This window comes from Diplotaxodon limnothrissa, linkage group LG15, assembly GCF_057381915.1.
Source record: "Diplotaxodon limnothrissa isolate DT_005_m linkage group LG15, D_limnothrissa_male_GT1.1, whole genome shotgun sequence".
Taxonomy (NCBI): domain Eukaryota; kingdom Metazoa; phylum Chordata; class Actinopteri; order Cichliformes; family Cichlidae; genus Diplotaxodon; species Diplotaxodon limnothrissa.
Window position 1 is genome coordinate 17228345 of NC_140610.1, and position 23667 is coordinate 17252011.

Here is a 23667-nt window from a genome sequence, read left to right on the forward strand (position 1 = left end):
CTCTTTGGTCCCTGGACTTTTGTCTTCAACATTAGTGCAACCCACTCACTCCCACGCAGGCACACAAATATATCTAAACCTGTGAAGCTCCCTGCTCTGAAAATAGCAATTAGAGAAGAGACTGAGAGGCAAGAGAAGGAAAGAAAAATAGAGGAAAACATAGCACAGTAGGTCGTGCGTCATCCCAAGAGATTGCAAGGGCTATTACTCATGGCACGCTTTAATAGAAAAGCAATGCTTTACCTTCTTCACTCAAATACCCCAGGTGCTATTTTAGTGTCGTTGAGCTGCAAAATGGCACAGCTCAGCCCTTCAAAGATGAAGGCTGACAAAGATGGTGGGTGGGTGTTCAGCTCAGCGAATAAGGACGTGCATCTATGGTTCTACTGTGTCTACTGATGGCAACAAGGGCTAGAGGGATTCACGAAAAAGTTGAGAATTTGGACTAAACAAATGGGAGGAAACTATAAAGATCAAATGGGCAGTAATTTAAGGTGGTATCAAGGAGCGGAAGCGGTAGCATCCTGAGCTGTATGCGACAGCCTTGAGCTGAAGCTTTTATAATGTCTCCCCCCAAATGGCTTCATCAATAAGCAGGGAGCAGTTCTTATATGTCAACTCCTACACAGTTTGAACTCATAAAAGCATTTCAGGAAGATCACTCAGGAGAGCATACTAAATACTGACAGATATATTCACATGAACTTTCACAGTGGGAATAGCTAGAAAAGCTACAAGCTTACCCTGGTGAATGAAAACATAATTAAAAAATAATAATTATATAACAAAATCGTGAACACGTCAGACAGATGGCACACTATTTGTCAGAATGTATGTTACCTCACTCGTTCTGAAAATGACCCTGTAGTTGTACTGCTGTCCATGGTCTTTGTGTTCCTCCAGCTTCTCCCTTCTCAGACTCACCGCCACAGGGCCCAGATTCTCATCTACCCCCAGGTAATTCCAGTGCTCTAAGGGTGAAAAGTATTGGGATTTCAGATGCAGACATAAATTGATGACAGAGGACAGGAGAGATAAAACTACAGAAAGGAAGAAAACCTGAGCAATTATTCCACTATGTGTATTGCAGCTGAGTTATATCAACTATTAAAACTTTACAGAACGTTCGCAACATTACTAATGACTCTTTGCTGGTTCCCAGGTTTTCTCACGTGTAATGCAGAATGAAGTACAACTTCTGCACCTTGTCTAATTAGTGTCTAAAACACTACAAATTGTATTTTTTCTGCCAATACAGTCCACAGCATTTGCTCTAAGACTAGAAACGTTCAGTAAGACAAATTGAAAAGCACCCACTAAAGTTTAAGAACTACAAATCAAAAAAGCCCAAACTATCCAATTTTCTCACCTCTGAGATAAAAGTACTTTCGGTAGTAATAGGCACCAAGGTCAACATGTTCCACAATGTATCGTTTGGACCTGTCGGCATGTTGACTAGGCCCGTCCTTGGAAGCCTCCAACACAGCCACACCTGCATTGGTAAAATGGGTAGTGAGGGTGGCATCCAAAGGGCCTTCTTCTGTACTGCCAGAGGAATTGCTTGAGCTCCCACCGCTTCCTATGCTTCCCTGCTGGAAGATTAATAAAAAGGAAAGGTAAAGCCAGCAAGCTGTAAACCACATCATCATATTTTTATCTTTACATCTTAAATATGCAGAAATCTGAGCGCTTTTCAGTGCGTTTTCAAAATACACATCTGCAGACTGCAGCATCAATATTAAAACAGCAGAACCCGAGAAACCGTTTTATATATTAAAATGCATTGCAATATTTGCATATATCTAAGAAAATATAATGACTACTCAAGCAGACCTACCTGTTTAACAGGAGAAATGTTCCTTTCCCCCTCTCCACCAATCTCATTCCTGAAACAAGGGCAGCTGAGAACCAAATCATTGCTCTTATCATCGCCAGGGTCGGTACCGCCTCCTGTCCCCTCCTTGCTTAGCTCTTCTTGGGAGCCACAAGGTGACCCATACACTCCACTCTGATTAGACGAAAGAGAGGACGAGGCCGAAGCAGAGGCGGCAGCTGCAGCGGAGGCACCAGTAGTGGTGTTTTTGCGTTTGGCTCCAGATTGCCGACTTTGAATCGCCTCATTGAGGTCAAAGAGTAGAGACTGAACATCAAAATGGGCAAATCCCTTTTGGCATGCCCAGGGTTTGGGAGGTGGTCCACTCTCATCCCCTTTCCCACCATCTTCAGCATCTGAGCCAGCCCTTGATGTGTCACCCTCCACCTTTACACTGCGCAGCTTACGGAAGATCGACTCTCCACCTGTTTCTGACTTTGACCTTCTCTTCAAATGCTTCTCTCGTTCCTTTAGCCGACTGGCAGGACTACCTCTGGCTGGACCTAAAGGTCCATCTGGCAGATCCAGAGCAGCCTGTTTTATGGGAGCAACAGTAAGGAGTTCTGTTAGCCTTTCTGGAGCTGGGCTTCGCTGATCCGGGGCCTCAGCGGACTGGTATCCCTTTAGCATATCAAAGAAGCTCTCTCCTGACACACCATGCTTGTCTATAGATGAAGTGCTGCCATATTCCCGGTGCATGGGTGTCCACCCGGAGAACGACCAGCCCTCGTTTCCATCCCCGTCGAGCTCACTGATAGTTATATCACTGTTACTGCGTTGGCGGATGCGTCTCATGCCCTTGCGAGGGGAACCCAGATAGCCATCCGGTGACAGGAAGCGATTGTCCTTTCCCTTGCTTTGCATCTTGCTCTTTAGTGTGTTGTGGATGTTGCGCAGCATGGATGAGTCCTGTGGGCTTATCAGGTGACCCAGCTTGGCTGACAGATTGCTATGGGCTGTGACGGCTGACACCCCCCCTCCTCCACTCCCACCACTCCCGCCACTACCTCCTCCACCACCTCCTCCCCCTCTTTCAAGTCTTTCTCTATCTCCACTTCCTGACCCTGAAGAGCTAGTGGTGTTGGTAGAGCTGGGTGAGTCTGTTTCCACAGTGATGTGCCAAACACCCCCTCCTCCCCCATCTTTTCTTGGTGGCCAGTCAGCTACACGAGCCCGAACCCCCATCTTTGGGACACCAGGGTTGGTGCCCGTGGTTGAAGAAGAGGAGATGTGGGCGCTCTCACTGCGAGGTGGTGGTGCCCCTCCATTAGGCAGTCGCAGACGACGAGTGTAGAACTCATCGGTAGCCGACACCGAGCCCCCAACTGAGCGCTCTGTTTGAGAGCGCTTCAGACTGGTCATGACGGAGTCGGGAAATGGTGTTGGGAGATGGGAGGGAAAGGTAAGGATGGGGTGCTAATGAGATTAGATTCGGGTCAACATAACGGCCACTGAGTGAAGTGATTCAAGAGGCTAAGGGACATTTAGTGCTGTGGAAACAGAAAAGGAAAAGTAAACAGGAAAAATTCAATATTTTCTTTAGTAATATAATAGTTATTGTAGACCAATATTTAATAACTATAGTAGTATAGTTATCATAGTTGTTAAAGCTTAAGAACCAATGGAAAAATAGCTGAGTTTGAATTTTACAGGTCAAACACTGAGCCTTCAAAAGGTTTAATTAAAAATTGCAATATACATATTAAATTCAACACTTATCAATAGTTGCATCGCAATACTTGGGACATTAAGAGAAAGTTCACCAAAAAATCGAATTTATATTTTATACAAGGTGCATACAATGGAACTAAATGAGAATTGCCTTACAGCAGCATTGGATTTCTGAAAACATAACCCCAAAAAAAAAAAAAAAAAAAAAAAAAAAGGTCCCAAACAGAGAACTACATAAATTAAAAAAAAAAAAAAAAAAAAAATCATTGTAGGAACCCAGAGAGTCCATCTCTTTGGGGGGATTTTGGACACCATTACAGTCATGAAAAGCCTGTCATGTCTGGAGACGATATGCCCAATGGTCAGCTTACACGAAGACAATCTAGAAGGATAAATGGCGCTAATGATTTTAAGCATTAAAAAAAAAAAAAGGGGGGGGGGGGGGGGGGGTATTTTGTACCTCTACAGTAGTGAGTCTTGATGAAGAGAAATTAGTTGATGGCCAACTTTTATTGTTGAAGACTCTTACAAGCAGTCTGCTTAGGAATCAGGTGACAGGGGACTCTTTCTATCTGGAACTCGGCAACTGAGAAGAACAGTAGAGAGAGAAAACAGAAAGCAAAGACAGAAGGAAACCGAAGACAAGTCAGATTACAAGGCAAATTACATTCAGTGCTACATACTCTTTAGTATTACATTTCTTTCAGATACTCTACTGCAGTAGTAAAGAAATAGGAAACTATGGTATTTTTGTGAAATTTTGAGATCCTCATATACAGCATACAGAATATACTCTAGGGTTTAGAGTCTATCCATTTTTACTGCATTGTCAAAGATTAGATCCCCTGTTATTTAATTAACAGCTACGTGAGAGCCTAGTAATTTTACACATCAAGCTCAGTCTGCTATCTAGTCATAGGGAGTATCTCACAGCCTGTAAAGTTGAGAATGAAGTCTCCTCAGGCTCTTTAGAGTACATTAACCAGCAAAACCCTTTTTCCAAAATTGGAGCTTCTTAGCTTAGACTTTTCAATGTGTTCTAAAACTAGCAGGGTATTCAACAGCAAAAGTCTTTAAAAAAAATGCTATATTTAAAAATATCTTTAAAATATTTTTTTCCCCTTTCTCTTTATGCAATTGTGGATGCCCAATATTAACATGACAAATATTAAAAACATTTTAAAAAAAAAGCTTAAGCTTCAGCCTGCTCTAAAGTAAACTCCTCTTACTTCAGACAGTTTTTTTCCTTCTCTTGTATACTCATTATGTTATAGATCAGCAGGATTAATATGGCCATGTCCACCGCAGAGCTCTGGCTCATTGATAGTGGCAGGCAATCAGGACAAAGTTAGGTAAAGTTAGATTGTTTGGCAAAATGAATGAACTTGGGTGCTGGACCAAGTTGCAGTGCAAGGCAAGTAAACAGTTTGTTTTTTTTTTTAAATGTGGATCATGCAAAAGTACTCTACTAGACATTATTAGGTTAACAAAATATCTATTAGATAACTAGAGCCACTTAAGTACCTTAAGGATGGAGATTAAAGTAATACAGCAGGAAAAAAAAAAACCCTCACAGGATGCCACAGTAAGGATGGGCAGCTCATTTAGTCAGTCAAACACAATGTGGCAGTAATTGCTTTACAGCACTATTCACAAGTTTAACAAGGACCAGTATGTGCTCGTCTACTGGTGGGTCCATAATAATGCACCACTTCTCCCTTTCAGACCACATTCTGAATCACCATGGTGATACAGAGTTTTGTACGGTGCATGTTTTAGTAAGTGTGTGTGCGCGTGAGAGAAAGAAGAGTGGGTATTGATCGCTTCACACAGAACTCGCTGTGAGCAGTTTTCATGAAATTACCTTTTCTTGGTTTGTGGATTAACTGGGAAAACCACAACAATAGGTGTAACAGAGTTGTTGAGCGTTTTGAGTGTAATCTTTAATGTAAGTGGAACAAACACTGTGGATCGCTAACATGATTCATGGTTATGTCACAAATTTCTCCATGTCTTTAAAACGGAAACCATCTACGTGGTTCAGCTCCAAGTAGAAATTAAGATCTTTTTAATATCATCTGTAACCTAACTCTGATCTGAAAAAGATCTATGGTGCACTACAGAATCTGCTCAGTTTCCCAATGCTCACTGAACACCAAATTCTCTTTCATTTCACTTAAGCATATGTGTGTTTGAGCACAAGTATCTATTTCCCTTACACACATAATGAGGAGCCAAACACTAAGGGAACATTTTGGATTTCCTAAAGAGGCCTCTCTATTTTCTGCAGATTGTTTTGGGACAAAAAAAGAAAAAGAAAAAAACAATTCTCAATTTTCTTGTCTCCATTGGTGCATTAGTACAACTGTTTTCAAAGGGGGTTACAATGATTTGCAAATCACCGCGTTTTATTTTTATTCATTTTTTCCAGAAACTCATTAGTAGAACAGATATACAATCATCTTGGGTGCTTTATAAACAGTTTCAAATGTCTCAAAAGAGAGCGAACTGTGAAACTGAAAGAACATGAATATAGATGAACCTCCTGCGAGCGATTTTCTTCTATGCCAGCAAAAGCTTGTCAAACTTTTTACTTCATTGGAAATATCAAAAATCAGTACGACGCTGGCATACTTTCAACCCACTGTAGACCAACATCGATTGGTTCAACTTTTTCCCCACTCGAGGCTCCTTTAATTAAACTCAAATGAACAGATATTCTCCCATTAACCAAAGCAGAAGAAGGGGCTGAGTAACTGTAAGACTGTTTCCCAATATTCAGACACATTTTGGTCCTATTACAGAATAAACTGGCCATTGCGGCTCTGTTTGCAGTACAGTAATCCCTGCAGTACTTCAATTGTCATTCCAAAATAGGAGATCTCTCGCTTCTGTTGTAGACTGTCTGACTGATAGGCCCTTGTGAATGAGGACACTGCTTGCACAATAACACCCAATCCTGAGGCTCATTACAAAAGTATGTGGATACAAGTTGATAACATTACTGACCTTGAAGCTAATCATAACAGGCTTCTTCTACCAAATAAGAACAAATTTCAATTTCTTATCCAAATTAATGCAAACAAGAGAACAAGTGGATGTTCTAATCCACAAGCTGCTTAATTTGCACAAAATCCGCTGGGTTGATATTAGGCTAAAAATATTTTTTATAATTTTCTCATTTATATACAAATCTTGTTGACAACTGTTTTACATGTTCTGTTGTTACACAAAATCTGATTATGAATAGTTCTCCACCACACTCCTGCTTATTTTTGATCATTTCTGCAGAACATATCCTGGGTAAATAGTCCCATTATCCATTTGGCTGTGCAGAGGTAAAAACAAAGCACACATGCTGGTATTTTGAACATATTCAATCATTCAAATCAGCACTGTCACATCAGCTATCACCATCAAAAACAGCACATTTGTTTTTACCTCCCGTTCCACAAAGTCTGCTATGAACCAGTGTCGTCTCCAAGATACTACCACTCAAAAACTGTATCCCGAATAACTAGCTGCAGAGTGCCCTTCACTTATTCCACAGAGGATTGCGTAGTACTTTTAATAAAATAAATAAATAAATAAAAAAAATGAGTTGGATAGTACGTGGAGAAAAAAAAAAAAACAGTGAAAGAGTTTCAGAACTGAGCAAACAGGAAGAGGATTAAACTGTATGCTTGGCTGGAAGACTGGCAATTCAAAATGAATGAATGTGGCGTTGCACGCATCTATGCAGCCACTGAGGACCAATTATACTGACAGATACTCAGTAACCTTTAGCAGTGTCTAAATGAGGTCGATTCCTGAGGTAAATGCGCAGCATCCTTGGCCCAGTGAATGTAATGGCTGCTGATGTTATCTGTTGGCCCAGCTGGCAGGAAACTGTCAACAGAGGGACTTATTTACTTCTTACAAATGATAGTGGCTGGGACCCCAAGCACATTATCACACAGTGAAAGCGGATGTGTAATATCATATCAAGCACTTGATTGAAAAGATAAAAATCTAGAGATTTACACGAGAGCAAGTTCAATTCTCTACAGTGGGAATTTTGCACACAAAAAAACGAACCCAAAAATAAAATTGAAAAAAACAAAAACATGATTTTTAATTTGACTGTTGTGCATTTGCAGATGTCTTACAGCTTAGTCACTGTAAATTTCCATAGTAGGAATCATTACAATGGCTAGTACTTTGTTGTACATACAGACATATAAATGTGTCGAGACGTACTTGGAAAAATGTAAACTAACTGCAATACTTTCATAAACTGTCTTTCATAAACTGTTTATGCTGAGTCTGAGTCTGCAGAGGGTCCCGGTGATGTGGAAGACATCATGCCTCGTCCCTGTACCAAAGACGCCACGTCCCAGTGGCCCCCAGGATTACAGGCCCGTGGCATTGACCTCCCACATCATGAAGACCCTGGAAAGGCTCATCCTGGACCAGCTGCGACCCATAGTAAGACCACATCTGGATCCCCTTCAGTTCGCTTATCAGCCTCGTCTCGGAACTGAGGACGCCATCATCTACCTGCTCAATCGTGTCTACACCCATCTGGACCAGCCGGCGAGCACTGTGAGGGTCATGTTTTTTGACTTTTCAACACCATCAGGCCGACCCTCCTGGGTGATAAGTTAGCAGCGATGCAGGTGGATGCTTCTCTGGTGTCCTGGATTGTTGATTACCTGACAGGAAGACCACAATATGTACGTCTCCCACAGTGTGTGTCTGACAAGGTGATCAGCAACACAGGGGCACCACAAGGGACTGTCCTCTCCCCCTTCCTCTTCACCCTCTACACCACAGACTTCAGCCACTGCACAGAGACCTGCCATCTTCAGAAGTTTTCTGATGACTCTGCGGTGGTTGGATGCATCAGCAGGGATGATGAGACAGAGTACCGGGCTGTGGTCGACTCCTTTGTCACGTGGTGTGAGCAGAATCATCTGCAGCTCAACGTGGCAAAGACCAAGGAACTGATCGTGGACTTCAGGAAGACCAGGAAACACTTGACCCCTGTTTCAATTCAGGGGGTCAGTGTTGACATTGTGGAGGACTATAAATACCTTGGAGTACACATTGACAATAAACTGGACTGGGCTAAAAACACCACAGCACTTTACAGGAAGGGCCAGAGTCGTCTCTATTTTTTGAGGCGACTGAGGTCCTTCAACATCTGCCAGAAAATGCTGAGGATTTTCTATGAGTCTGTGGTGGCCAGTGCGATCCTCTATGCTGTTGCATGCTGGGGGAGCAGGCTGAGGGTCGCAGATGCCAACAGACTTAATAAACTGATCCGTAAGGCCAGCAATGTTGTGGGGATGGAGCTGGACTCCCTCAAGGTGGTGTCGGAGAGGCGGATGCTGTCCAAGATAAAGACAATGTTGGATAACACCTCCCACCCACTCCATGACATGCTGGTCAGTCACAGGAGCACGTTCAGTGAGAGACTGAGATTACCGAAAAGCACCACTGAACGACACAGGAAATCATTCCTGCCTGTGGCCATCTCCATGTACAACGCATCCACTTAACACACTGTTTGCTGCTACAGCTACACATGTTTCTTTTCCAAATATTTATTTATAAGTGACTTATGTATGTATGTATGTATGTATGTATGTATGTATGTATGTATGTGTATATATTGTACTATTCTTAGTTAGCGTATTGTCTGTCTTGTCTTAATGTTGGTTTAAAATGGAGCACTGTAACAAAAAATAATTTCCCCCAGGGATCAATAAAGTATTCTGATTCTGATTCTGATTCTGATACTGCAGATTTACTATGTATTATAATAAATCAGATATCATAGGGCGAGAGGCGGGGTACAACCTGGCCATTTTAGAATCACCAATAAACCTAACCCCACTAACTTAATTTCTTTGGACTGAGGAGAGAAGCCGGAGTACCCAGAGAGAACCCGTGCAGAAACGGGGAAAACACACAAAGTCCACACAGAAAAGCCCCAGTCAGATGATGGATTTGAACCCAGGACCTTCTTGCTGTGAGGCAATTTGTTAGCACTGTTAAACAATCATTACCATTTATAAAAGAAATAGTATAACTGGCATTAGCATTGTATAACTGACATCATTACCATTAAAAAAAAAAGAAAAAAAAGCAGGGTTTGTTTTGGCTCAGAATGGCTGTGGGGATGACTATGTACAGAGGTACAATGAGCTAATAACATGGTTTTTTTTTAAAAAAGACAAGAAATGATTATAATTCTGTAATTCTGGTGATTTTCCTTTTCCTCTGGCTCAAAACCTCTGAGGCAACAAAACCATGAACAGGGGCGTTGGCTGCTTGTTATCACTGGGTGCACCCTTTAAATATTCCTGTGTTCTGCTACAAGAAAACATTTCTGCTTTAAAGTAACATTCAGAATGTGGAAACCCCTTTGTTGTAACCCATTAATTTATCTTGAATTAAGCAGTCAATGTTTGGCGACTGGCAGTTACGGCCCTTTCCAAGTAAACGCTCCACATCATTCCAATAAAAGTTTCCATGAGGATTTCAACCTGGAGTTAGTGTAATTGTCTGAATAAGTAATCACTTAACAGCGACTTCAGTGTGACCTCATTACCAGTAAGAGATGATATGGTTTGTAATTCCCCCGAACATTTCCTGCAAAGAATTATGTAATGCTCTACCAATTATTGTGGGTACAAACGTCACGTCTAGAACAGATGGTTTGTTGCATTCACTCCCACACATATACACACTTCCTTTTATATGGTGAAGTGGCTGATGAGTGTAGTTTTCTGTCATTCAATAAAAATAAACCAACATGAAACTTCTCATTGAAGTAATACTGCAACTTGAGTTTTGTAATTGGAACACGTCAGCTATGTGTGACATCAGATGAAAACCATTAGACACATTTGTCATTTTTTCAGCGGTGCATGTTAAAAAAAAATGGTAATGATCACCACAGCTGATGTGTTCTAACTATAGGATGTAAGTTAAAGTGTTACTACGAGTGTCTACACTCAGTGGTAACTTCGCTTCTTACACTCTTAAACTGCTTGTTTTACACAAATATCTAATCAGCCAATCACATGGCACTAACCCAGTGCATTTAGGAACAGTTCGAACCAAGCATCAGAATGAGGAAGAAAGGCGATTTAAATAACTTGGAATGTCGCATGGCTGTTTGTGCCTGTCTTTGTTGGTCTGAGTATTTCAGAAACTCCCCACACAGCCATCTCCTAGGTCTCTCGCCAGAGAATGGCCTAAAAAAGAGAAAATGTGAGATGAAGTTCTGAGTCAAAATGCTTTGTTGATGCCAGAGAAGAATGGCTGACTGCTTCTGTCACTTTATGACTACTGCACCCATCTTCTGATGGCTGCTTCCAGGAGGATAACGCATCACGTCACAAAGCTCAGATCATCTCAAACTGCTTTCTTGAATGTGACATTGAACAGCTGTACGATGCCGTCATATGATTATGGACTCAAATGTCTCCAGCCCCTTTCTGAATCTATGCCCTGAAGAAATAAGGCAGTTCTTAAAGGGGGGCCTACCTGGTAACAGCAAGATGTACCTAACAAAGTGGCAAATCAGTGTAGATGTTAATATTTAACTGGGCTAGTTAGTATAGTAAAATAATGTATTAGCAAAAACACTGATGAAGAATAAATAAAACTATGGAGTATTAAATATTATTATTATTTTTTTTTTTTTAATGTTTCTGCCAGTCTAAAGTTGCCATTAAGCAGTCCAGGTGTGCCGGTGACTGTCACTGTGAGACTATTAATATGCTTCAGTGCACAGTGAGTCATGCACCTGAATATTACAGAGCAGATGAGTTCTCACTGACTGATGGAGGCTAGTTCTGCACCATGAAAAGAGACCGTTAAAGAGGCGGCGCATAAAGTTTAGGAATAAGTGCATTGAGTGTGAATGGTATGGTATGTGTGTGCATGTGAGCAGATCAGGTGCAGAGAAACGCTACGATTTGTTTCTTCAATCCATTCAATTAGTATTTTCAGAAAGGTACAAAGAAAATTGATAGTCTCCATTCTTTAATCAACCTGTATTGTGTAGAAGAAAATGGATAGTTTTCCCAAACCTGTGTTTAGCAAAGATACTCTAAGTACCTTCCAATCAGAGACCAGACAGAAGTGTGGAGGCAGAAGATTTAAGAAAACCATAAAAGAAAAATAGGAGAAGAAAAAAGAAGCATAACTCTCTAACTGTGATGTTTTTCTGTTAGTAGATATTTGACAATTGCACACCTGTTTCCCCAGACAGACATCATTACTACACCAACTGGTGAGTCAGGTCAAGTCACGTCATGTTTTTCTACGTCCTGACAACGCATACTACGTTATGTCTCAATGGTTTTCACAGGCTCAAAGCAGAAACAGTTTCTAAGCCAAAGCTTCAAGCTGCAGGCTTCTGGACTTGCAGTATATAATGGGGAAAACCTACTGAGCGTAAATTCAAAGAGATATTGCTTTTTGAATATTTTGAAACTTCCTGAAGACTTCAGCAGTTCAAAAGTATATAAAGAGACATTTTAAAAAGTAGCACTGATGGTTTTAAGTGTTCTCAGAAATCACAAACATGTCAACAATAAGAGTTCTGCATAAATGATGTCCCCTAAACAACGAAATGTGTGCTTGTCACACAGTAACAGTCATGACCTACAGCACTTTTGAATACTATAGAGCTGTTTGAAAGGTAAACAGCTTTTCATCTCAGCTTGTCTGAGCATAGATGAGGAAATGCTAGGCCAAGACACAGAGAAGATAAGGAGAAAAAAATAAATAATAAAATCAAACATTCTCTTTGAAAGCTGCCAGGCAGCAGGCAGTCCAAAGTGTTGGAGTTTCTGCTCAGAGCCTTTCAAACTGAAATTGTAATTGTGTGGAAAGATGAACGTGGTTTGCAGATTTTTTTCTTTCCTCCCTCTGCAGAGCTTGGTGGTGAGCTTGGGGTCTCCTCTCTTGCTCACTAAAATGTAAGAGGGGACTTTTGAGAGCTCTGAAGGTATTCTTATAGTTTATTCTACAGCGCTTCCACTTCCCCAGCTACCACAGAATAACAGTGGAAGGCGGAGAGCAGCATTGAGATTTGAGTGATGAGAGAGGGTCTGTGTGTGTATGTTAGCAATAGTTACAGCAATGGGCAGTCACTTTAATGCTGGAATATATGCATTCTGCTCAGGTACTAGGTATCTATGAGCTTTATTTTTTAACACAGATAAAAATGACTTTGGTAGATAGCACAGGTGTTAAGGCACCAGTATACCTGCCTCTGGCGACTGCGCCACCATTTCATTGAACAGATTTACTCAATTTCATTCAATTTTGCACTCAGTTCTTATGAGGCCATTGGAGTAATGGTGTCCTTAGCAAAGCCACACCTCCTGCACTGTGTGTTGTAATCTTCACTTTACTGTTCTAAAGTTTTGGCCATGCGTGCATGTTAGTGCATGCGAGTTGCTCCCTGTGAAACTGCTGCCTCTCCCCAAATTTACAATGAGACTTGGGAATTTTCACACCTATAGCTTGTTTGCTCTGGCCTGAATTAGATGGTGAGTTTGTTTTTACAACACAGAAATGTCCAAGCAAAGCAAAATGTGCAAGGAAAAAAACATGCGAACAGTAAATACAGAAGGAATCTCCTGTTTTTCTGGTGCATGTGTGAGAAACAATGTTAGTAAGGCCATGGTTCATTCTCCGCCTGGATACTACTACTATTATTTAGGTTTCTGTAGTTTGCATGGATCCAAGAATACAAAGCATAGCCACAAGGTCCTTTATACCTTTTAGAGCTTCTATCAGCTGTTGGTAAAAGAAAGAGAAGACAAAGTTATCACAGAATTTTACAGCTTCCCCCCCCAATTCTCTGGATTTCATGACTTTACCGTTTTTAAAACTACTCTCACCTTCAGTTGTTTACCCGATTTCCATGTACTTGTGTTTACTCATTATAGCCGGCTGCGTGTGAACAGCATTAATCATCATTAAGGGCTCTCCTTGTGGCGTAGCTCAACTTACTCACCAACCTCTGCCTTTCTGTCATCAGCAGAGAAAGAACCAAGCGAATCACTAATGTATTTTCACAGTTACATTATGGCGGGTGGATACATTAACAGAAAGGTCTGACATACTGGGTTGCCTGGGTGAAAATTCTATCTTATTGTACAAAAGTCACTGGAAGAATAACAACGTATCTGGTGGAAACTCAGAGAATGTTGCACATCATCACAGATCAGAGATTCAGATTGTTTTTATCTATTATGCTGGTACTTGAGTGTGTTATTTACTGGCTCTGAATGCCATACATCAAAAAGATTCACAGTAGATTTACAGTATTGGTTAATACAATGTGGTTTTCAAGTACCACATGTAGCACACTGTATAATTAAGCTTTTAACAGATTAATTAGGAGAGAGCAACACCTTAACTACTTAGGTTACTTAGGAGAAACTGACTTAAGTGCCACTTATGCTTTGATCAGATAGTAAACTGTCTACATCCTACTAGCTTCCTAGTGCAAATAACCTTGTAATGCCCAATTGTGCCATTTACCCAGGCTTCACCATCATCTATGCCAAAAACAATATTTCACTTGAGAATTCCTCAGAAGCAGAATACTGCATGTGAGAAAGAATAAGTTAAGACCGCATCCTGACCAGATTCTCTAAACACTGTCCTGAGGTCATTAACATGCCTTGAAAGCAACACTCAGAGCTTTCCTACATCCCCTGCATGAAAGCATGTGTATACATGTTTGTATTTGTCCCACAACTAAACATCAGAAACCAACTATGCTCTTGGACAGTCAGGAATTTTGGTGAGGTACCAAATGGGGGTTTTAGCACAAAGACAAGTCAGGTAAGTCACCAACTCTATATCAGAATCAGAATCAGAATACTTTATTCATCCCGAGGGAAATTAGGGGTTACAGCAGGCAGCACGCTAATGGCGCATGCGCACTCATGACCATAACTGCTGATTATAGCTAAATTTATTGAAGCATAGTATCCATTTTTAGTTTATGAAATGATCTGAAATAGTAGGAATATTCAAAGATATTTCTCAAATAAGGCAACAGAGTCAATGCCTTTAGCGAATGTGGACCACTTGTGCTTACGAGCAAAGTCAGCCTCCAGAGGTCCATTCTAAGCCAAGAAATACCCTGCCGCCGTGTGCACTTTAAATCACACAGGACAGCATCTGGGTCATGCAAGTTATGATGAATCAGGTCCATTAAGCCAATTGCCCTCATGAAATGCTGGTCTATTATTCATGCAAGCAGAGATGATTTTTCTGAGGATAAAGGGTGGTTAGTTAGTAGCAAGCTACAGTGACTTTTCTTTTAGGTGTATCAACTTGACTCGTACTTTAACTCCTCTCTTGTCTTTGACTTATGAGCATTTTTTACTTTTCATATGTGGTCATTCATACATGACTGAAGTTAGACTCAAGTTAGACTTACTTAAAACAGCATCCTTCAATGTGAGTTTAAATAATATTACAGCAAACCCAGCAAAGATAGCTCGACATTTGCACTGAAAGTACATTTTATTGGTAAGATCTGTCGCAACATGCAATACAGGTATTAGGTATTGTTATAGTAATAACATTATTATCATTGAATAAATATTAATGTAACAACAAGCTGTAGATTACACATTTATGCTCTGCCTAACTTTGTTTGCATCCAGCTGATTGTTGTGTTCATGATGTTCCAAAAGCAAGAGAGAAGTTCTTTACATTTTTCATTTTTATTTATCAGCTGATATTTGAAAATTATTTACATACGTCAGCTGATAATATCAGCCCTAATAATATCGGTCGAGCTGTAATAAACTACTCAAATTTTATTTCCAACTTCCCAACAATCCATGAGACAGATGTAAAAAAAATGCATGCATGCATACATGCATTCATGCATACATTTATTAAATTCCACCTGTATAAGTATAATGTAATTAGTGTTGGAAAGCTTAATCATAGACAAAAACCTGCTAGGGGGTGATACCTGTGGATGCAAAAAGACCTGCGATCCCATAGCCTATAAAGCTTTGTGGCTTAATCCTGCTGAGTTTGTGGGCTCACTCACACATTTAGCGTCACACTGAATACAAAACAAATTCGATTTTATAATAGAGTGTGGTTTTAAAGCCAGACCTGCCGCCTTCTCATTACATGTGGTTTCAAAATAGTAAGATGGTGATGACAAAAATCCTGCAGCCACCTCAAAGTAGCTACAACCATCTTTTATACTGTCTGTGTGCTTGATCGGTTTTCACAGACGGTCATGTTTTATATACTGATTTTACAAAAATTTGTGTTGCTAAATCAAAATAGTTGAGTTGTTTTCATTTGATGTGTGATATGTCGAGCCACAGTATCTACTATTACTTCAAAAGTAATTACTTAAAGAAAAAAAAAAAATCTCTTCATTGCATTGCCTGAAAATCAGTTATTTCTGTCACTTTTTCCTGCAAAATGCATACTGTCACACCTTGTTCAGTCTAGTGTGTCTACATAAAGATAATAAATAAGTAAAACACTGAAGAAGGCACACGCAGACAGACTTCAGGTCCTATCTGAGAGGTTCCAATCCATTTACCATAGCCCTACAGTGCCTAAAATAAGCAACTAAATCTACCGAAGGCATTACGATTGATGGCAACTGTACACGCAATAGCTGCAAGATCTGAGAGTGCTTTGAATACTAGCAAAACTACATATTTGAACATGAACTTGAAATTAAATAAAGTTAGTTAATCTAAATAAATCAAGGAGTGAAGTAGCTTGCACTGATAAACATTTACCACATTCAGTAACTCTGGCATTAATGCACAAAATGTCGTCATCATCATAATACAAACTGTTCGGCTGCTTAGCGTTTAAGATGTCGTTTTCTGCACTGCAACTTGTCTCAGCCATTCTAACTTCAGTAGTGAGGGTGGCATAGATAAATATGCACCCATTAATAGAATTTAATTTGGCTTTATGTGAGCAATCCAGCTCGTTTTGATGTTGTTGACAGCAAAAGTCCATTTAAAGAAACCAGGCAAATAGATCAGTCTGCAGTGCACAGACAGCAGCAATGAAGCTGCCTGGTCTTCTGCAACTGCCACCTCCACACCACCGCCAACAGCCCACTAATCTGTGCCAATCAGATGATGCTAAACAACCATTTGTTGTTGAATTGGGCACCAGTACACGCCCCCTCCTCATTTCAACAGCCACTGCAGACCCTAGCAAAATGCTGGCGATGTAGCAAATGCAGGCACAGCAGTGAGGGTGACAGAAATAGCAGAGTGGTGAATAATAGAGAAAAAGAACTGTGGTGTAATTAACATGGTGGCTGGGGGCTGATAGAGGGGCCGTACAGAGATAAAGAAAGGCACTGAAGAGAGGGTGCTGTGAAAGAGGATGTAGGAGAGATATGAAGAGAAAAGATGAGAAATTAAAAGAATAAAAAGAGTGAAGAGAAAAGTTCTGGAAGACAAAAGCAGAGAAGCAACTTGTAAGAAACAGGGTAGGTTAGAGAGGAAAACAAACTAGGTCTCTGTCATCTAATCTAAAAAAGTAAATAAAAACACTGGTAACTGGCAGAACTGTCATATTCAAATTATGTGGCTTGATTGAGCAACAATCCCACAAAATCAACAACTATAAAAATATAAAGCGCTTTCATGCGTAGTTCCAAAGAAAATCCCAGCTGCTGCTTAACAAGACAATCCAACGTATCAGAGAACTGTGGTACACAATAGCTGTGAAACTGAGGGAGACAGAAAAGGACAGAAACGGAAATGTAGATAATTACACGTTTCTCAGCAGCAAGTACAACTCAACATGGTCTCGCTTGCTCTGGTTCAATTCTGCAAAGCAAGAGGATCGTTTAACTGGTGACAAGTCATGCATTTGGATATGAAACAAGCCTACTGAGTAAATTAGGACGTCTTGTTTTCCACTGCCTCACAGCACAGGTGACTTATTTAAAAAACAGAGAGAGAGCCATGGATTGCAGCCATCAGAAACGAGCTGCAGATTTCCAAAATGGCGCAGCTCTGCGTGGGCAACAGTGAGCTAGAACAGCACTGCAGTAAGAGAGGAGTGAGTAGGACTGAGAACGAAAGCAGCTCGCTCTCCAGTACTTGTTATATGTAGTAAACATGTAAGCCGAAAGAGGAGGATAGAGAGAAACGCAGATAGCAGTTCTGTACATTCAAATGCTGTTGTTTTCTGTTGTTTTCATTCAAATTCCATTGTTTTGATTCAAATTCTGTACATTCTAATTCCGTTGTTTTCATTCAAATTCCGTCGTTTTCATGTTAATTCTGTTGTTTTCATGTTAATTCTGTTGTTTTCATTCTAATTCTGTTGTTTTCATTCTAATTCTGTTGTTTTCATTCTAATTCTGTTGTTTTCATTCTAATTCTGTTGTTTTCATTCTAATTCTGTTGTTTTCATTCTAATTCTGTTGTTTTCATTCTAATTCTGTTGTTTTCATTCTAATTCTGTTGTTTTCATTCTAATTCTGTTGTTTTCATTCTAATTCTGTTGTTTGAATGAAAACAATGGAATTTGAATGAAAACAATGGAAGTTTAAAACAAATTCCATTGTTTTCATTCTAATTCTGTTGTTTGTTTTAAACTTCCATTGTTTTCATTCAACTTCCATTGTTTTCATTCAAATTCCATTGTTTTCATTCAAATTCCATTGTTTTCATTCAAATTCCATTGTTTTCATTCAAATTCCATTGTTTTCATTCAAATTCCATTGTTTTCATTCAAATTCTGTTCTGTTCTAATTCCGTTGTTTTCATTCAAATTCTATTCATTTCATTCTAATTCCCTTCTTTTTATTCAAATTCTGTTGTTTTCATTCTAATTCCGTTGTTTTCATTCAAATTCCATTGTTTTGATTCAAATTCTGTTCTGTTCATTCAAATTCCGTCGTTTTCATGTTAATTCCATTGTTTTCATTCAAATTCTGTTCTGTTCTAATTCCGTTGTTTTCATTCAAATTCTATTCATTTCATTCTAATTCCCTTCTTTTTATTGTAATTCCGTTGTTTTCATTCAAATGCTTTTGTTTCCATTCTAATTCTACTCTTTTTATTCAAATTCTGTTGTTTTCATTCTAATTCTGTTGTTTTCATTCTAATTCTGTTGTTTGAATGAAAACAATGGAATTTGAATGAAAACAATGGAAGTTTAAAACAAATTCCATTGTTTTCATTCTAATTCTGTTGTTTGTTTTAAACTTCCATTGTTTTCATTCAACTTCCATTGTTTTCATTCAAATTCCATTGTTTTCATTCAAATTCCATTGTTTTCATTCAAATTCCATTGTTTTCATTCAAATTCCATTGTTTTCATTCAAATTCTGTTCTGTTCTAATTCCGTTGTTTTCATTCAAATTCTATTCATTTCATTCTAATTCCCTTCTTTTTATTCAAATTCTGTTGTTTTCATTCTAATTCTGTTGTTTTCATTCAAACTCTGTTCTGTACATTCTAATTCCGTTGTTTTCATTCAAATTCCATTGTTTTGATTCAAATTCTGTTCTGTTCATTCAAATTCCGTCGTTTTCATGTTAATTCCATTGTTTTCATTCAAATTCTGTTCTGTTCTAATTCCGTTGTTTTCATTCAAATTCTATTCATTTCATTCTAATTCCCTTCTTTTTATTGTAATTCCGTTGTTTTCATTCAAATGCTTTTGTTTCCATTCTAATTCTACTCTTTTTATTCAAATTCTGTTGTTTTCATTCTAATTCCGTTGTTTTCATTCAAATGCTTTTGTTTTCATTCTAATTCCGTTGTTTTCATTAAAATTCCGTTGTTTTCATTCAAATTCCGTTGTTTTCATTCAAATTCCGTTGTTTTCATTCAAATTCCGTTGTTTTCATTCAAATTCCGTTGTTTTCATTCTAATTCAGTTCTTTTTATTGCAATTCCATTGTTTTCATTCTAATTCCGTTGTTTTTATTCAAATTCTGTTGTTTTTATTCAAATTCTGTTGTTTTTATTCAAATTCTGTTGTTTTTATTCAAATTCTGTTGTTTTTATTCAAATTCTGTTGTTTTCATTCTAATTCTGTTGTTTTTATTCTAATTCTGTTGTTTTCATTCTAATTCTGTTGTTTTCATTCTAATTAAAATGGGGGAAATTTGACAAACAACCTAGTGTTGGTGAAAAACAGCATTTTGAAAATTAAGACAGTCAAAGCACATGCAGTGTAAAACTCACAATGGGAGAGCCAACAGCAGTGGTTAATGAAATTTAAATGGAAAATTGCACTGGAAGACAACCAATTAACAGGAAAGAGAGGCTACACATGATATCTTTGTTGTAATAACTTGACATCAGTAAGAATTTATTAGCTTGCTGTAACAATAGCGGGAAGCTTTTAGTCTTACTGCATGAAAATCAGAGAGCATGCAACATCCAAGCTACGAGTTACAAAAACTGGTGGAGGAATAGCCTAGAACGACTTCAGATAGGGTTATCATGTTTTCCTTCTTGAGATTTATCTTTTTAAGAGAAATTATATACATTTTCAACAAAGCCTACGTATAGACATAAGCATACACTTTTCCAAAACACCATATAATACCACAAACATCAGCTTCTCCATGGACACAGTCATACTCTTTCTTACAAGCAGTTTTTCATACACAATCAAAATTTAAGTATAATTTGAGTAATAGTATAAGTGCAGAGGACAAAGTCGGACTAATATAGTCTAAGCTTGTACAAATTACATTTGGCACCCAATATGATCTGTATAATCAAAGCCTTTTGATTCATTTGTTCAGCAAAGTAGAAATGTGTGTTTGTACTCTACATAACAAATTTAATACTACATACCGTTGCTAAATGCTTACAAGTAACCAGTGATGGGAAACCCAAATATTATTCTTTTTTTCTATTCATAAAGCTACTTTCAGCTGTTCCATTATTCACAAGGTTCTGTTATTCACAGCACTTTTTGATTTGGCTGTTTTTATGTCGGATGCCATTCCTGATAAATGAAAGGAATTTGTGTCTCCTCCAGATATTCAACCGTGAATCTTTTGCTTGTTAAGTGAATACCTAACCCACTACACCAAGGAGTAACTAAAGTTTTTACATTTATGTATTCACTTATTATAAAGACAAAATAAAAGAGATTATAACTATGGTAGCACAACTTCTTAATTGTCACTGCACACTTTGAAAAGTTCCTTTTAGATGTAGTTCTCGTTTGTGAGATTTTTAGACTAGTCAAGAATGATCAGTCCTACAAAGTTTAAAAAAAAAAAAAGAAAAAAGGATTGTACGGATAGCTGCTTCTGCCTTGTAATGAGATGGGGATAATGCAGAGTGCAATGAATATACAGTAAGGAAACCCTACTCCTTCCTGTTGCTTTCAGACCCAGGGCTATGCCAGCTTGTGCTTTTGCCAAGGAAGCAGTCTCATATTCCAACAGGAAACACATCTCAGCCTCTTCCTGCTTACCCAGAGGAAGTGGCAGGTCAGATGGGGAATGGATGAGACATTTATTCTCATGACTAAAGTCCAGAGTGTTAATTTCCAAGAAAAAAATATATATATAACAACATACAAACTATTGTATTAATAACAAAGTTGATTATGCTACCACATGTCTTCTGCTTTTGATAACATAAGTATTCTTCGATTCCAAATTTCCCCCATTTTAAATAAAATATGTTTAACTGTGTCTTCATTCTTCATCTACTCTGCCCTTTTAGTTTTGCTCTTATTTTAATGGCATTTGAAACAATATACAAAAGCCACCAAACCCAGGTATGCTACAAAAATTCAAGCTTTAACAGTATATAAAAAAAAATATTTTTTAACCTAAATAAGTATGCATAACTACATTTTTGCTTCTAGAAAGTACCACCCGATCATGTGTAGTCAGCCCAAACAAGCAATCCACCTATGTCAATAAATGAACTTAAATACGCTCACCGGCCACTTGTTAGGTACGCGTGTTCAACTGCTCATTAAAACAAGTAATGAGCCGGTTGCATGGCAGAAATCCATGGCAATTCTCTGGGTGAAAATGCCTCATTAATGACAGAGAACACAGGAGCCTTCGAGCTCATAGGACGGCAGCAGGAGCTCAAATAACCAGTCGTTGCAACAAAAGTGCGCAGAAGAGCATCTCCAAACACACAACACACTGAACCTTGAAGCAGATGGTTTAGAGCAGCAGATTGACGCTGGCTGCCCAGCTGCCAGACAAAAACATCAAACTGATGTTATAATTCACTTAGGCTCACTAAAATTGGACCAAAGAATAAAAAATTAAAACAAAAATAGGAAAAATGTCTCTCTATCTCAATTTCTGCTGCAGCATTTAGATTTTAGGGCTCAGACTCCAGTGTATATACACAAAAAAAAAAAAAAAAAGCATGGCTCACCCCTTCCTTGTACAATGGCTGACACTGGTGGCAGTGCTGTAATTATATGAGGAATATCTCCTTGGCACATTTAGGTTCCCTTAATGCAAACCTAGCACTGTTTAAACACCAGAGTCTAGTATTGATGGTGACCATGTCCATAGGTCATCAAGGGATGCTTCCAGCGGGATAACACAGCATGTCACAAAGCTCATAACATAACTATTTCACAACTATGGGAAATTCTGAATCACCAGTTAACCTACACCCGTTAACTGGATGTCCTTTGATTGTGGGAGGAAGCCGGATTAAACCAAGATAACCCAGGACCTTCTTGCTGTGAGGCAACAGTGTTAACCACCATCCCACTGCTTCCCAGTCAGACACAGGAAGCTTACAAAGCTCAGATCATTTCTAATTGGTTACATGAACACAACAATGAATTCACTGTACTCAAGTGGTCACAGTCACCAGCTCTCAATCCAATAGAGCAGTGGTCCCCAACCTTTTTTGTGCCACGGACCGGTTTAATGTCAGACAATATTTTCACAGGCCGCCCTTTAAGGTGTCGCAGATAAACAACATAAAGTGATACAACTAAGAAAGAAACTGTGGCATTTTGTAAATAAAATAATAATTGTGAATTCCTGAAATGCGCCAACAACACTAAGAATGACATCCTCCTCTCTGCCCCTTAATGCGCTCTGGTCGCTATGGTAACACATAAATATTTCTTTCAAAATAAGATACATTACTACAACATGGGAAAAGCCCAGGGAAACTGAGTAAATGATAAAAACCTTGAAAGCTATAAATTTCACAACCGAGGTTCAACTCTCGCGGCCTGATACTTCATGGACCAGTACCAGTCTGTGGCCTGGGGGTTGGAGACCGCTGCAATAGAGCACCTTTGGGATGTGCTGTAGACACAGGTATCACCTTAATGATGCAATTCTCCTACTGCATTGAAAAAAAGATGGAGATCTGGTGAACGTGGAAGTCACTTAATGTAAGTGAACTCACTGTCATGTTCCAGAAACCAGCCTGAGCTTACTTGAGATTTGTGACCAGGCATGGTGTCATGCTGTAGCAGCCATTAGAAGATGTTACGCACACGTACACTCTCCAACAAAACTCAGAGGGGCTATGGTGTTTAAATGGTTCAAACTGTGCCAAAAAATATCCACTGCATCATGACACCACCACCCGCAGTCCAAATTGCTGAGATTCGATAGATCTGTGCTTTTATGTTGTTTACATCAAGTCTTATGGGCTACTTCTATTCTTTCATTGTACTTTTCTTCACTTATGAGCAGTTTGCAAAGACACGTACATTAGCACAAACATAGCTCCTTTCCCTTCTTTTAATGAGACATAACAGCCATTATTCTGATGCATTTTCAGTTGAGTCTTTACATGAAAACTCTTAAAACATTAAAGCACTCTTTGCAAACAGCCATTAAATGACCAAAATATAAGTCCATGTTATCACAGACATATCATTATACGCAAGTTACTGGAGGCCCTTTTTAAATTTTATTTCACCAACACAAAACATGCTTTTACCATAAGAAAAATGGCTAAACGCACACTCAGTTAAACTGTAATTCACCACAAAGCTTGGCCAACATACCGGTCGTGTCCTTGTAATTAGCCACAACCGCTCTGTCAGTGGCTGCCATGTTACTTTTTATGCAAGTTACTGAACTTCACCTT

The 23667-nt window shown here is 39.0% G+C and overlaps 1 protein-coding gene across 1 annotated transcript in view; it reads right to left on the reverse strand.

Annotated features, from left to right (window-relative positions):
- Positions 1 to 23667, reverse strand: part of sipa1l1 (signal-induced proliferation-associated 1 like 1) — a 96599-nt gene that overhangs the window by 29503 nt on the left and 43429 nt on the right. Inside the window, exons 3-6 of the mRNA XM_085372087.1 lie at positions 4005 to 4130; positions 1838 to 3363; positions 1370 to 1592; positions 841 to 971 (exon numbers count right to left, since the gene is read on the reverse strand). Of these exons, the coding sequence (XP_085228213.1) occupies positions 841 to 971; positions 1370 to 1592; positions 1838 to 3235 (1752 nt within the window). The 5' untranslated portion in view covers positions 3236 to 3363; positions 4005 to 4130. The remainder of the gene's footprint in view (positions 1 to 840; positions 972 to 1369; positions 1593 to 1837; positions 3364 to 4004; positions 4131 to 23667) is intronic.